The sequence below is a fragment of the Procambarus clarkii genome, chromosome 48 (genome assembly GCF_040958095.1).
Source record: "Procambarus clarkii isolate CNS0578487 chromosome 48, FALCON_Pclarkii_2.0, whole genome shotgun sequence".
NCBI classification, from domain to species: Eukaryota; Metazoa; Arthropoda; class Malacostraca; order Decapoda; family Cambaridae; genus Procambarus; species Procambarus clarkii.
In genome coordinates, this window is record NC_091197.1 from 5,652,786 (window position 1) to 5,669,269 (window position 16,484).

The following is a 16,484-nucleotide window of genomic DNA, read 5'->3' on the forward strand; positions in this document are numbered from 1 at the left end:
GAGCTCCTGTTATGACTTATATTGCATCATTTTGAATAACCTCAATGTTTGCCCACTGACCAGGAGAAAGAGTGAGTAGGGCAGGCACTGAATAATCAACTAGGGAACGAATGGAGTGTATGTAAAACATTCTTAACACTTTGTGTCCCGCTCTTAGACTGGGCCCTGTGATTGTTCTCATTATATTCAGTCGTGATTTTGCTTTCTCTTTCAGATATTGAATTTGCTTGTTGAATATCATTTTAGAATCTATCCACACTCCGAGATATTGATCAGCGGTGGGTGGCGGATGCAAAGTGTGGCAGAGGTGGATGCTGGGTGCGAAGAGACGTGGCAGTGGTGGGCGGCGGGGTGCAAGGAGACGTGTCAGAGGTGGGTAGCAGGTGCAAGGAGACATGGTAACGGTGGGTGGCGTGTGGGAAGAGACGTGGCAACGGTAGGTGGCGTGTGCAAGGAGACGTGGCAGAGGTGGGTGGCGGGTGCAAGGAGAGGTGGCAGGTGCAAGGAGACGTGGCAGAGGTGGGTGGCGGGTGCAAGGAGAGGTGGCAGGTGCAAGGAGACGTGGCAGATGTGGGTGGCGGGTGGGAGGAGACGTGGCAGGGGTGGGTGGCAGGTGAGAGGAGATGTGGCAGTGGCGGGATCAACGCGACTTGACAGAGGTGGGCGGCAGGTGCAAGGAGACGTGGCAGCAGTAGGTGCAAGGAGATGTGGCAGAGGTGGGTGGTGGGTGCAAAGAGACATGGCAACCTTGGGTGGCGGGTGGGAAGAGACGTGGCAACGGTGGGCGGAGTGTGCAAGGAGACGAGGCAGAGGTGGGCGGCGGGTGGGAGGAGATGTGGCAGAGGTGGGTGGTGGGTGCAAGGAGACGTGGCAGAGGTGGGTGGCGGGTGGGAGGAGACGTGGCACTGGTGGGTTTCGGGTGGGAGTAGATGTAGCAGAGGTGGGTGGCGAGTGCAAGGTGACGTAGCAGAGGTGGGCGGCGGGTGCAAGGAGATGTGGCAACAGTGGGTGGCGGGTGGGAGGAGACGTGGCAGCGGTGGGTGGCGGGTGCAAGGAGATGTGGCAACAGTGGGTGGCGGGTGAGAGGAGACGTGGCACTGGTGGGTGGTGGGTGCACGGAGACGTGGCACTGGTGGGTGGCGGGTGCACAGAGACGTGGCACGGGTGGGTGGCGGGTGCAAGGAGACGTGGCAGTGGTGGGCGACGGGTGCAAGGAGATGCGGCAACAGTGGGCGGCGGGTGGGAAGAGACGTGGCAACGGTGGGTGCAAGGTTAATGCGGCAACAGTGGTGGCGGGTGGGAGGAGACGTGGCAGCGGTGGGCGGCGGGTGCAAGGAGATGCGGCAACAGTGGTGGCGGGTGGGAGGAGACGTGGCACTGGTGGGCGGCGGTTGCAAGGAGATGCGGCAACAGTGGTGGCGGGTGGGAGGAGACGTGGCACTGGTGGGCGGCGGGTGCAAGGAGATGCGGCAACAGTGGTGGCGGGTGAGAAGAGACGTGGCACTGGTGGGCGGCGGGTGCAAGGAGATACGGCAACAGTGGTGGCGGGTGGGAAGAGACGTGGCACTGGTGGGCGGCGGGTGCAAGGAGATGCGGCAACAGTGGTGGAGGGTGGGAAGAGACGTGGCAGGTGGGCGGCGGGTGCAAGGAGATGCGGCAGCAGTGGGAGGAGACGTGGCAGAGGTGGGCGGCGGGTGCAAGGAGATGCGGCAGCAGTGGGAGGAGACGTGGCAGAGGTGGGCGGCGCGGCCATTCTTTCCGCCAGGGACCAGCCTTCAGGGTGGACGCCCCGCACCTCGCTCCTGCACCATGGCGCCTCCTGAGGGCCGCACGTGGCTCCTCTCTCCTCTCCGTCATGTTCCACCACCATCGTCCTCACCGCTACAGTCTCGGGTATGTAATACAGGCCTTGAGTTGTGTTATTGGTTAAGGCAGCTGTGTTGGTTGGGTCGTGGTCACATGGCGTCTTAGTGTTGAGACATTGGTGAGCGCGTCATGGCCGTATATATCTTGCCTGGTTATGGTGGCGGTAGCTGGCCGCTCGCCTACACTCTTTGGAGGTTTTAATTTCAAACTTCGTTTGTGTCGTGTCCGTGAGGCCTCGTGGGGGCTCTCCTGAGACATACTTGATAAGTCGGGCTGTTGCTTGTAGCGGCCCGCAAGCCCATTCGCATCCCAGAGGATCTGGCACATCCTGCAGGGACTTAATAAATTGTATCTTGGAAAATGTGCAGCAGTGTTCCCGCAGTATGGTGGTGGGGTCTGGTGCTCCATGCCGTCTACCCTACTCGGCATTATTAGGCATTTCCCACCAGGTTTCGCAATAATTTCATAATTTGTATTTTAAATACTTTAAAAATTCTAAAAATTCCAACTTTTAGCATCATATAATCATTATAATTCAACAATGTTGAATGTTCAGCATAGCTAGGTTCTAAAATTAGGTTAGCAAAGTATATTAATTTAAAAAAAAATTAATTTTGAATAGAATATAGAATATAGTAGAATATTTTTTGCTTTGGGTTGCAAATGTTAATACTTGACTTCCATTATGAAGTGACCTGTATTGGGGCATCAGTTTGCAGTACCGTTAAATTGCTTTGTAAGTAATCACTACCCCTTGCCCGAGAGAATTATGGTTTTGACAATTGCGAGCTCGACATTTCTCTTAATACAAAAATAGTATTCTAGTATACTTTGCCTCCTAAGCTTACCACAGCTGTGTGTTCATCACTGCTGTATATCGATGGAGGTATAGCAAGTGACGACTTCTGAAACCCTGGTGGTGTTGACCATCGGGGCATTATGGTCTTCACACATTTCCTGGTGATTGTTATCATTAACTTTAAAGTGTAGTGAGAAGTCTTGCAAAACCTTAAATAATTAATATGCAAGGTAGTTTTTAAGGTGTTTTTTAATACAATTACTTGTATATATATATCCTGTTATAGTACAGATATAGTGCTTCAGTGTATAGTTGTGAAACTATGGTACGTGCAGTACTAAGTACAGTAGTAACTAAAATGGAATAGGGGCCCACATAAGTTATTAGGAAATGTTAGAATAGTTAATTGTAGCGGTGGCTGGAAATAGTAGAAATGTAGATTCTACTAACCTATCTGTAAAATGAGACTAGTGTAAAATACCAGACTCTTAATAGTGCAAGGAAAATTTGTTTAATAAATGCAGCTGGCAGAAAGGTTTTATAACCTTTTGTAACGATGGGCGAGTGGTTACAGGTTAGCAATTAATTGTAGCTGCTCCTGAAGCTCTTTGACCCTGGTGTTTGGGGCTGAAGATAGTTTTTTTTAATGACCTTGTAACAACAATTCAACTGAAAAGGATGGTTAGTCCTCTGTTGCTTGCTGGACTACTTTTACGGTGGTACAGTTGGGACTAAAATGTTGGGCACATTTTCTAGCCTAAAGTCTGTTCACCTAGCAATAAGTACTTGGGAGTTAACTGGTGTGGAGTTGCGTCCTGTGGAAGGTTGGTAGTTAGACATCGGTAGGACCTATATACCAGCTTGACATACTGTATAGTACAACTTAGATTTGACACACAATATGGGACCATCCCAATTTAAATGAACAAATCCACAAGGGCCGTGAAGGGGATTCGAACCTGCGTCCTGGAGCATCCCATCCCAATTTGTTGCAGTGAAGTATTCATTGCTACTAGATATGCCTCCAGGATGAATTTTCATGCGAGTCAATTTGTTTTATTTCTGCCTATATTTTCATTTTGGCCTATAATAAGACCACTACAATGTGTCCCAAAAATTTAATCTAGCTAATTTCTCGCCTCATTTATTACTTGGCAACAAAAACTTTGCCAGTTCAAAATAAAACAAACCCTAGAATTTATAATTGAAAGATTTAAATCGAAATAGACTTTATAAAAGAAATCCTCAATAGCTTTCCCAAGGCTACAACTATTTTTTGTAAGGTTGAATCTATCTACAAACCATAACAGGTGTGATTGGTGTCATACTAAGAGTTACCTCTGGGCTGATTTCGGTTAAATTTTACTTTCAACCTGCCATACCTGGAGCATCCCTAGAGGGTTTCGGGAGTTGTACTCCATAAGTCTGGCCTGGAGCCAGGCTTGCATGATGGACAAATACCAAGAGAACCTGTCTAGAGATTTGACCATCTTGCATATTTTCCTGGTCACTAGACTTTAAATTTTACTAAAGATAAAGGACCCATATTAGTGTACAGGGAATTGTGTAAAAGTACAGGGAATCTAGACATTAAAATAACCATATTAATTGGCGTTGTGCTTCATAGCTTTCCCAAGGCCTCTTACTATTTCTTGTAAAGTTGTGCCAATCTACAAAAATCTGTAAAATGTGGTAGGAGCTATTGTTGCCATTCACCCAACAAAAATATTAAGTGAAATTATAATATAACATGTCATATGAAGGACAACAAAGAACAGTTCTGTAAAAACACTTAACATACGCCTAGGATATTTTGTTATCCCAAGCTTTGAAATTCATTCAATGGAAAAGGGGGGGGAGGGCATATTAACAAAACACAACTGGGCATTAAAAAGAACCATACAGACATAGCCCCCTCTACACAAGGGAGGGAGTAAAGCATTGGCAAAGAATTATAGACCAGTTGCACTAACGTCCCACTTAATATTTGAGTGATCAAGTCAGGTCACTAGATTCATGGAAATCAATGTCTTCCACAATCCATGCCAACATGGATTCAGAACGGGAAGATCATGCCTCTCACAGCTACTTGACCATTACAACAAAATCACCGAGGCATTAAGAGAAAAACAGAATGTAGATGTTGTATACACACTTTGCAAAGGCATTCGACAAATATGACCATTGAGTGATAGCACACAAAATGAGGTCAATGGGTATAACTGGTAAAGTGGGACGCTGGATACTCAATATCCTGTGAACAGAACATAAAGGGTAACGTCAGTCAAATAAAATAGTCCGAGTGCAGTCAAGTCCTGTACCTCAAGGTATGGGCCTTGCACCACTGCTGTTCCTTATTCTCAGCAGATATAGACAAAAATAAGTCACAGCTTCGTGTCATCAATTGCAGATGATACAAAAATCAACATGAAAATTACCTCTGCAGAAGACATTGAAACACTATAAACAGATATTAACAATGTTTTCTACTGGGCAGCAGAAAATAATTGTTTAAGTAAAATTCTAGTTACTCAGATACGGCAAAAATGAGGATCTGAAACATAATTCAGGGTACAAAACGCAATCGAATCTGCCCATAATAGGAAAACAGCATATCGAGGATTTGGGAATAATGATGTCCGACGACCTAATGTTTAAGGAACATAACCCAAGGAAATATTGCGTCGGCCAGAAAATAGATAGGATGGATTACGAGGACCTTCAAATCCAGAGATCCCATCACATGGTTGTACTCATCAAATCACTTGTGCTGTCCTGTCTTGAGTATTGCTTGGTACTCGCTTTCCCCTTCAGATCAGGAGATTGAAATAGAGGGAATACAGATAACATGTACGGCACACAGACGAGATAAAGCGCCTAAATTATTGGGATTGTTTCAAAGCCCTCCAAATGTACTCCCTAGAGAGGAGACGAGAGAGATACCAAATAATATACACAAGAAAAATACTGGAGGGCCAGGGGCCAGATTCACGAAAGCACTTGCGCAAGCACTTACGAATGTGTACATCTTTCCTCAATCTTCGACGGCTTTGGTTACATTTATTAAACGGTTTACAAGCATGAAAACTTCCATTCAACTATTATTGTTATAAACAGCCTCCTGGTGCTTGAGCTCGTTAACTGTTTAATAATTGGAAACAGCCACCAAAGATTGAGAAAAGATGTACAGGTTTGTAAGTGCTTTTGTGAATCTGGCCCTAGGTCCCAAATCTACACAGTAAAATAGCAACGTACTGGAGTGAACGATATGGAAGAAAATTCAGAATTGAACCAGTGAAGAGCAGAGGTGCCATAGGCACAATCAGAGAACACTGTATAAACATCAGAGGTCCACAGTTGTTCACTCTACCAGCGAGCATAAGAAATATTGCTGGCACAACAGTGGACATCTTCAAGAGGAAACTAGATTGCTTCCTCCAAGGAGTGCCAGAGCAACTGGGCTGTGGTGGGTATGTGTTCCTACAGGCTGCTCCAAGCAACAGCCTAGTGAACCAAACTCAAGGAGTCAAACCTGGCCTCGGGCTGGGCTTGAGTAGAACAACTCTCAGACCCCCCATCAACCAGGTATAGAATTTGGTGTTAAATATGCTCATGGCTTTCCAAAGGTCCCAACTATCTTGTAATGGTGCTTCCACACATCCCCTGATTCGGCAAATTTTTTGTTCAGGGAATCTGAGTAAATTGACATAGAAAGTGGTTTTCCAACTGATTTGCCAAATAGGTTTGTTGAATTGAGATTTCACTAGTAACAGGCTGCCTTTCCCACCACAAAACACATTTTTAACAAGGTTCTTTGTTAATAAATATACTGTACTATGATATCTTCATAAAGGTGCTCTATCATAACTGTCCAATCTGGTATTTGGGGCTTGCACCTGCCAGAGCCTTAAGCAATTAACCTCTTAGCTGCACACATAACCAACATAGCTAACAACCCTGTGGCACATAAATATTTTGGAATTTTTGTTAAATAGCATCCAGGAAGCAAATTTGTATATACAGTATATAATATGCATTTTCATACTATTGAAATGAACTTGTACATTGTTCAGTGTACTATATACAAATCAAAAATGCACAAAGTTTATAGGACAGTGGGAAGTGCTATTAAAGTAATAAATTGAAATTGAAGTCTTGACAAAAATGCCCTCTTTCGGAAGGGCAAGAAGGTAGATGGCATGTCGTGTCTCAATATGGGAATGTTAAAAGGAGGTAAGAATTTAGTGGCAAGATTGTTTTCCAATACAATCTCTATACTGTACCTCCTCCATTCCTCATGGAATGGGTTGTATAGAAAAGGAGGTATACTGCTAGTTATTACACCCTCCATCTAATGCAATATGACTGCCTCTGGCTACAATTTTAATGCATTTGATCAAACCGATCTAGTTTAACGTTTTCTAAATTAAATTAATAATGCAAGTACAGTACATTCTCACCTTAATCATGACAAGTATAAGTGTGTACTCCAGCTTTAGGCATGCACACCAGTGAAATTTAATATTAGTTTTATTTTATACTAATGCTGCTCCTTGAATCTTGAAAGGATGTCCATTAAATTCAAATTTAATGTGTTGCAGATTATCCATGTTGCTTCTTGGATGGTGAATTGATGGCACCAAGGAAATCATTTTGAGGCATGATAGGTAAGGTGCTACACATCTTCATTTTCTTATTTGTGATCTTGCCATGATGTTTTATCTTTCGGGACTGATATACAATGAAGAATACTCTTGCTGAAACCCTTCTGTAAACACACGTGTAACAATTGTGCTGATACCTTCTGTTAATATCTGTATTTGTTTATATTTCAGATATGAAAAGTTCATCCTAGGTCATGGATGAATTTGTTCTCCATTTGGGTCATCACAGGTAAGGTCCTTCAATGTAACTTTACCCAGTATTTTGCATGTGCAACTCGTTTTGCTTATGATTATCTTATCTTTCGGGGCTGATGTGGGTTGATGAAAGTTTAACACTGAAGAATGAAAATATGTAGTATTTATAGACATAAGCCAAAATAAATTTAAGACGTATCTGCTTTTCAGATTACCGAGCGAAATGGAAGACTAGCCAGATGCCTGGATTACTGCTGAAGTTGTCATTTGGTAGGTCTTAAGTATGAATGTGAAGTTTTTACTTTTTGAAAAAAATTTCTTTCGGAGCTGACAAGTGTCTTGCTGAAATCTTTAAAATAAACATTTAGCTTTTTTCTAAAGTAGCTAAAAATGTATACAGTACTTGCTATGTTTGGGATTCAAAGAATCCACTTGTTGTATTTCCTGTTCATGTGAAAACCCAAAATGGAGTTTGACACTTATTGGTACTAACAAAAAAGGAGTTTAGATGGGTTTGCATTTATTAATATTTACATAATTAAGTAGCCGTTTCTACAAATTTTGTGGAATGCTGCATTACTGTGGAAAAAAAACCTTGGGTTGGATTAACATTTTAAGAATTATTTGTAAAAATTTTTGATTTCTATGAATAAGATCATTAACTAATTTGGCATAACTTAATGTCAAATAGGGTTGATATCCCCTTGCTAGGCATATAATATTCTTTTAAGTTTTAACTAGCGACTAGTATTAGGCATGTCTAACCATTCTACTGTACTTATTCACAGCTCTGTTCACCTACACAAATATACTTATTGCTTGTTAAACCATTAACACCTTAAATCATGTGCTACTTGCATTGACTGTACAGTATTCATTACTGTATTTAACATTATTGCTCGCTTTGGACACCGATCACGTCCATTTTTTTTCTCGAGGCCTGGCGGTGGACAGCACTTGTGTCCATTACAAAAAGATTTGTATAAAATTCATTTTTTATCCAATCGACCTCGGGATAGTTTCAAAATACTGTAAGCACCTTTAGAGTGCGCACAATTTGATATCAAAATTAAAGATGTAACGCGAAACTTGATGTCTGAACACTTGGAAGATTATAAATGCTTTTTTGGGTCTAAATTTTAAAATATTTGTTAAAATTTATTTATTGTGCTATTATTATGGGACTAGTTTTAAAATTTGTGCATTTAGATTGCAAAAAAATTCATACCAAAACGACTGACGTAACATGAAAATTGATGTTGAAAACTGAAAGACTATACACATTAGGTTGTGGCATGCAAATTGGTGCTCGTTCACGTTAACTTAAGGCTTTGATGCAAAACATCTCGCCAGGCTTTTGGACATTATATGCATATACACCTGCAAGGAATTTAATTGCTAACACAATGATACACTATGTATAGTTTCTTGCACAACTTCCCTGCACCCTCCACAAGGAACCCACCCTCATCACCAGACTTCTTCCCCCCCCCCCCTTTTCAAGTCTGTTATTTCTGAAATTTATCTACATTACTGATATAAAACCCGGTAATGATAATTAAAATATGCAGCTGGTTTATAAACGACCACATGGTTAAATTGCCTAGCCTTGTTATATCCATAAGCTAGTTATTTTTCAATGATGACAAATTTGGCGGGACTTAATTTAAACTGCTGATTTTATGCTTCTGATATGATTTAAAAATGTCAGCTTGATATTGATAAATTCTTTGAATATAATTTACCATGTTTACATTTTTCAGTGCACGGTTGGTGCTGTGGCTTCATTTGGCAGAGATGAAGCATTTCTACAAGAGATTGCATTGCTTTTGGTAAGTGGTTTTTAAGCTAGTGTAATTGTTAAAAACAAACTACTGGCTAGTTCTCTGAATATCCCTAATCCTTTATGATGACAAATTTGGCGGGACTTAGTTTATACTGCTGATTTTATGCTTCTGATAACTTAAAAGGTCAGCTTGCTATTGATACATACTTTTAATATAGTGTACTGTAAAAGTATTTACATTTTTCAGAATGAATATGTTGGATGCTGTGGCTTCATGTGTGGCAGACGTGAAGCATTTCTTCTACACTTGGGTGCATTGCTTTTGGTAAGCGTTTTAAGTTAATGTAATTGTTCAATTTATTTCATTAAAATTATCTACCTTTATTAAAATAAAACATATATATAATCAATGTGGAGTTGCTATATTTTGGTACGCAAGTTTTGCCAGCTTACCAATTCTCTTTGGCCAAGTGAAATTGTAAAGTAATTACCTAAGTGTAATTACCTAAGTGTAGTTACAGGATGAGAGCTACGCTCGTGGTGTCCCGTCTTCCCAGCACTCTTTGTCATATAACGCTTTGAAACTACTGACGGTCTTGGCCTCCACCACCTTCTCACTTAACTTGTTCCAACCGTCTACCACTCTATTTGCGAAGGTGAATTTTCTTATATTTCTTCGGCATCTGTGTTTAGCTAGTTTAAATCTATGACCTCTTGTTCTTGAAATTCCAGGTCTCAGGAAGTCTTCCCTGTCGATTTTATCAATTCCTGTAACTATTTTGTATGTAGTGATCATATCACCTCTTTTTCTTCTATCTTCTAGTTTTGGCATATTTAATGCTTCTAACCTCTCCTCGTAGCTCTTGCCCTTCAGTTCTGGGAGCCACTTAGTAGCATGTCTTTGCACCTTTTCCAGTTTGTTGATGTGCTTCTTAAGATATGGGCACCACACAACAGCTGCATATTCTAGCTTTGGCCTAACAAAAGTCATGAACAATTTCTTTAGTATATCGCCATCCATGTATTTAAATGCAATTCTGAAGTTAGAAAGCATAGCATAGGCTCCTTGCACAATATTCTTTATGTGGTCCTCAGGTGATAGTTTTCTATCTAGAACCACTCCTAGATCTCTTTCTTTATCAGAATTCTTTAAAGATTTCTCACATAATATATAGGTTGTGTGGGGTGTATGTTCTCCTATTCCACATTCCATAACATGACATTTATTAACATTAAATTCCATTTGCCAAGTGGTGCTCCATATACTTATTTTGTCCAGGTCTTCTTGAAGGGCATGACAGTCATCTAAATTTCTTATCCTTCCTATTATCTTAGCATCATCAGCAAACATGTTCATATAATTCTGTATACCAACTGGTAGATCATTTATGTACACAATAAACATCACTGGTGCAAGAACTGAACCCTGTGGTACTCCACTTGTGACATTTCTCCATTCTGATTCATTGCCTCTGATTACTGCCCTCATTTTTCTATCAGTCAGAAAATTTTTCATCCATGATAGAAGCTTACCTGTCACCCCTCCAATATTTTCCAGTTTCCAGAACAACCTCTTATGTGGAACTCTGTCGAAAGCCTTTTTTAGGTCCAGATAGATGCAGTCAACCCAACCATCTCTTTCCTGTAATATCTCTGTGGCTCGATCATAGAAACTGAGTAAATTCGATACACAGGATCTTCCAGATTGAAAACCATACTGTCTGTCTGATATTATATCATTTCTCTCTAGGTGTTCTACCCATTTAGTTTTGATTAGTTTTTCCAATACTTTCACTATTACACTTGTCAATGATACAGGTCTATAATTGAGGGGGTCTTCCCTGCTGCCACTTTTGTAGATTGGAACTATGTTAGCCTGTTTCCACCCGTCTGCTACGATTCCTGTACACAGGGATGCCTGAAAGATCAGGTGAAGTGGAATGCTGAGCTCAGATGCACATTCTCTCAGAACCCATGGTGAAACGCCATCTGGGCCAGCTGCTTTGTTCTTACCGAGCTCCTTGAGCATTTTTTCCACTTCGTCTCTAGACACCTCTATGTGTTCTATGTTGTTCTCTGGAATTCTTATTGTATCTGGTTCCCTGAAGATTTCATTTTGTACAAACACACTTTGGAACTTTTCGTTTAGTGTTTCACACATTTCCTTTTCATCTTCCGTGAATCTATTTCCCATTTTCAACCTCTGAATATTATCCTTTACCTGCAATTTGTTGTTTATGAATTTATAGAATAGACCTGGTTCTGTTTTACATTTATCCGCAATCCCTTTTTCAAAATTTCTTTCTGCCTCTCTCCTCACTGCCGTGTAGTTGTTTCTCGCATCTTTGTATCGCTGGTGTATCACACCAGTGTGAGACACCAATAAAGTGTAAGGTAACTGGTGTATTTGACAATTAAAATTATTTGACACTAGTTGTAGCAATTTTCCCAGTCTTTGGGTAGAAGCATTCAGCTTTGAGAAAAGAATGAAGTCAGGAGGTTGTAGGGTAAAGTTGCCTTTTACCTGATTCGTTGGTGTTTTCTCCAGGTTACTTGTATTATAAGAAAAGTACATACTGCTAAAGTACCAGATTTATTTTACCATTTTTTTCTTTTCATCAAACTTTGAATTGCTGTTTTCTTATGAAGAATTATCTTTCGGGGCTGATGTGGCATGACGAAAGTTTCATACTAAAGTACTGTACTTTTACTTTAAAATTTGTATATAAATATATGGGCTATATATACAATGGATATTTATATTTCAGTTTGCTGTATGCTGACCAGTCCAGATAACCATGATGTATAAATGATGAGGTAAGTCATCAAGTATGCATATTGGCTGTTTTATACAGTTGTTCATGATGTTTATATCTTTCGGGGCTGACACAATGATGAAAGCTTTTTACTGAAGACAGTTTTAATGAGCTGAATGTTTGTTTATTCTTTTGTACAAATGTTTTATGGATTTCAGATTCCATTGAACTGCAATTTAACATTGAAGTTTGGGTGTCCATGAGGGATTAAAATGTAAGTTTATTACCAGTATTATAAGTTTTTTCTACTTTTAGCCATATCGTATGTTTGTCAGATTAAATGGAAAAAAAAACTGCTTCAATTTTGTAAATTGCATTTGGCAATGAGGGGGGGGGTGTTGAGGCATTACTGCCTTGGTGTGAGAACTCTGCCTTTATATTCTAGACATTTCATTGATAGTTTATGTACATGCACTGAAGTATACATGTATAGTGTAACATTTTTTAAAAAAGTATTTCATTTTTTTATACTATAGTCTCATAGTTCCCTCCATGCAAATGTTGATACTTGTAACCCAAGGTGGTGGTCAATAGGTTTTTACTAATCATTTGTCATATATGGTTTAATCCATTTTTTCTGGAATGTATTGCTATCACCTGGCATTTCACAATTCTTATTAGTGTGAAATTTGTGGAATTTATATAGTTCAAAATGTGGAACACTGCTCTATTCAAAATTATGGGGCTCATATAGGTGACGTGTTCTATGATCAATCGATGTCTGCTGTATTACACTATTTACATTGTATATGCCTATCTACATAAGTGTTCACCATAATGAACCATTAAGTTAGCAAGCCCAAAAAACATGAGCTGCCACACTCGGCCAGCCCTCCCTCTCATCACCTTACTTGCCAAAATTCCTCCTCCCACCATACTATTGTTGTTTTTATTGCACTATTTACACATGTACAAGTATCTACACGTTTTATTCACCATAACTATACAACTAAGCTGGTATTGTCCAAACAGCAGTGGTCACCATGCACTGCATGACAAGTTACACAGACGGTGCTACGAGTACGACACCACCTCCCTCGCCAAAATTCTCCTCTCAACATGCTAGAGTTGCAGTTATTACACTATACACACATGTTATATATAGAGGTATTTTAAGTCAGGAGTTATCAAATGGTGAATAATTCCAACCTCTCCTCCCTATTAATGTTTTAAATGATGACAAATTTGGCGGGACTTAGTTTACACTGCTGATTTTTCTGCATCTGATATTAAATGGAAAAATGTCACTGTCTGATATTGATGTAAGCCATTTCATTTAAAAAAATTTTTTTTATCTATACAGGGCATGGCAGCAGGAGTTTTGTGGCTTGGTTTGGAAGAATTTAAACATTTCTCAACAAGATGGCAATGCTTTTGGTAAGTTGATTTTAGTGTGACAGCTGAATTTTTTATTTCAAAATTAGTGTTATTGGCATTTTAAGTCTGGAGTTGTCAGGATTGAAGAAGTATTTTAAGTCAGGAGTTATCAAATGGTGAATAATTCCAACCTCTCCTCCTTATTAATGTTTTAAATGATGACAAATTTGGCGGGACTTAGTTTACACTGCTGATTTTTCTGCATCTGATATTAAATGGAAAAATGTCACTGTCTGATATTGATGCAAGCCATTTCATTTATTTATTTATTTTTTATCTATACAGTGCATGGCAGCAGCAGGAGTTTTGTGGCTTGGTTTGGCAGAATTTAAAAAATTTCTCAAGATGGCATTGCTTTTGGTAAGTTGATTTTAGTGTGACGGCTGATTTTTTTACTTCAAAATTAGTGCTATTGGCATTTTAAGTCAGGATTGAAGAAGTATTTTAAGTCAGGAGTTGTCAAATGGTGAATAATCCCAACCTCTCCTCCCTATTAATGTTTTAAATGATGACAAATTTGGCAGGACTTAGTTTACACTGCTGATTTTTCTGCATCTGATATTAAATGGAAAAATGTCAGTCTGATATTGATGTAAGCCATTTAATTAAAAAAAATTTTTTATCTATACAGGGCATGACAGCAGCAGCAGAAGTTTTGTGGCTTGGTTTGGAAGAATTGAAACATTTCTCAACAAGATGGCAATGCTTTTGGTAAGTTGATTTTAGTGTGACAGCTGAATTTTTTACTTCAAAATTAGTGTTATTGACATTTCACATTGCTATACAGTGGTCCTCAGTCATGGTACCTAGCACCAGTAGGTTCTTACAGGTTCCTTGCTAGGTGAATTAGTTGCTGCAGGTATGAGCATTGTTATTGTTGGATAGTTGCCCAAATTATTAAATAAAAGGCTGTAGAATATCATTGATTATTCCAGTGTTAATACTGTAGGACATATCTGTTTGGCCATAAACACATTTTAAAAATATTTTAGGTTTGAATGAAACCACCGTTGAAGTATTACAAAGTTATGCTGCCGGATTTAGTATGAACTGCAGTGTTCGGATCACTGTTCAAGTATTTTAAGTCAGGAGTTGTCAAATGGTGAATAATTCCAACCTTTCCTCCCTATTAATGTTTTAAATGATGACAAATTTGGCAGGACTTAGTTTACACTGCTGATTTTTCTGCATCTGATATTAAATGGAAAAATGTCACTGTCTGATATTGATGTAAGCCATTTAATTTAAAAAATTTTTTATCTACAGTGCATGGCAGCAGCAGGAGTTTTGTGGCTTGGTTTGGCAGCAGCTCTTGCGTGGTTGGTTTGATCCCCAATGGCCCAGGTGGTTCGACATTTCTTCATTCCATCCCGATTATTACTTTAACCTTTCAGTGTGACTTCAAGGTTTAATAAAGTACTGCATAATATTTTGTTTTAAATATCCTGAGTTTATTGTAATTAATAATTACTGATTAATCTTAAATAATTTATACTGTAGGTTTATAATGCATATATATTGAAATTTGTTGGTTTTGTCCTTGTAATATCTGGAAAATGCTGTTCCATGTGTATCCTTATCCTGACCCAGTGCTATAGTCATAATGGCTTGGTGCTTTATCCTGACGGTTTCATCCACTTTCCTTGTGTATGGTATAAGGTACTTTGTCATTTTGATAAGATTTAAGGTTGTGCACAAGTAGAATGTTCTTGTATTAAAGATACAAAGTTTTGGTTTTATATCCTGGCTCTTGTCCTTGGTAAAAATGTGGTGAAATGATTTGTCACTCTGATGACAAATGTTCCTGTATTGACTTCCTCTGTGATACATATTGCCTTTTGAATAACCAGCAACAGTGCTATGGTTGTCTCTGCTTGGTGGAAAGTTTTAATCCTGTTTGAGTAATGTATTGTTACTAGTCGGTGTCGTACACATACTTGGGTCTGAACTTTTGATCACTAAGAATTGTCCGAATACATATGGTAGCAGACACTTTTCTTCCAACCTTACTTGGAGAGGATCTTTGGAGTAGTTCTCGCAGCCTAGGCTCTGTATTTCTAATACTTGCTGGTCGAGTATTGAATACCTGTGGCCCTCTGCTGTGTCTGACACCTTCATTGGTTCTATTCTACTTTTTCCTTTTTATATTTTGATCCATTATGTTCTACTGTCCCATTTTGGAACCTGGCCATCAGTATCTTTAATGTAAACATTATTTGATATCCCTTTTTGTGTTCTGTACTCCCCCCTTTCCAGAGTACATTTTGAGAGCTTTGAGGTGGTCCCAAGTACAGGTATTTTGTGCGCATGCCGTATATGCTCTTTTATTCACTACTACAGACATCTGCTCTGAAAGGGGAAGAAAGTACCGAGCAGTACTCGAGACGAACGGCACCAGTGTTTTAAATGGTATTAGCATTGCTGTGGGATCCCTAGATTTGAACTAGTTATCCATAGTGTTAGCAGCTATTTTCCTGGTCATCTCTAAATTTGGTAATGATCACTAAATGTCAGTTCGTCAGAAATGAAACCAATGCCAGCAGTGCCAGGCTTGTCAAGTAGAACTCTGAACCTTGTCCCAGACCTATATCAAAGTCGACTCTGATGGGTTCTTAGTCACTGCTGCGTGCACGAGCTCTGGAAATAGTCTGCGTTGGCCTCTACTTGTGTAAAGTGCCTTCAACGTATCTAGTCTGGCTGCTCTAAAACCAGCTGCAATTTTGATTGATAATTATGGCTTAGTTCTCTAAAACTAATATTTGTCTTGGTTGAACGACTTGGGGGTGAAGTAATCATTGGTAATTTGGCTTTGTGCCTTCTTTTGATAATTACTTTCACTAGTAATCCCTTTGTTCTGCTAAATATTTTGTTATCTTTGACGCTAGTTTGTCTTATATTAGAGTTGAATGCTCAAAGGCTTTTACCAACTTTGTTATATCCCCTACATCCAGGAAAGCTGACACTTCTAGTACCGTCTAAAA

General features: G+C 39.8%; 1 protein-coding gene across 5 annotated transcripts; it reads left to right on the forward strand.

Moving 5' to 3' along the window:
• Window positions 1-1,697: 1,697 nt before the first annotated feature.
• LOC123764719 (uncharacterized) lies at window positions 1,698-14,932 on the forward strand. 5 transcript variants are annotated; one of them, XR_011222320.1, is made up of 13 exons: window positions 1,702-1,893; window positions 7,267-7,332; window positions 7,501-7,558; window positions 7,735-7,794; window positions 9,288-9,356; window positions 9,558-9,635; window positions 12,079-12,127; window positions 12,285-12,340; window positions 13,430-13,503; window positions 13,789-13,863; window positions 14,135-14,214; window positions 14,496-14,605; window positions 14,770-14,932. XR_011222320.1 is itself a non-coding variant. In XM_069302496.1 (12 exons), the coding sequence occupies exons 9-12, from the start codon at window positions 13,489-13,491 to the stop codon at window positions 14,900-14,902; spliced, it is 303 nt and encodes a 100-aa protein (XP_069158597.1). In that variant the 5' UTR covers window positions 1,705-1,893; window positions 7,267-7,332; window positions 7,501-7,558; window positions 7,735-7,794; window positions 9,288-9,356; window positions 9,558-9,635; window positions 12,079-12,127; window positions 12,285-12,340; window positions 13,430-13,488; the 3' UTR covers window positions 14,903-14,932. The 5 variants fall into 5 exon arrangements, 4 of the variants coding, with proteins under 4 accessions (XP_069158598.1, XP_069158600.1, XP_069158599.1 ...); XM_069302496.1 differs by lacking the exon at window positions 14,496-14,605 and having other exon boundaries at window positions 1,705-1,893; XM_069302497.1 differs by lacking the exons at window positions 7,267-7,332; window positions 14,496-14,605 and having other exon boundaries at window positions 1,698-1,893.
• Window positions 14,933-16,484: the final 1,552 nt, after the last annotated feature.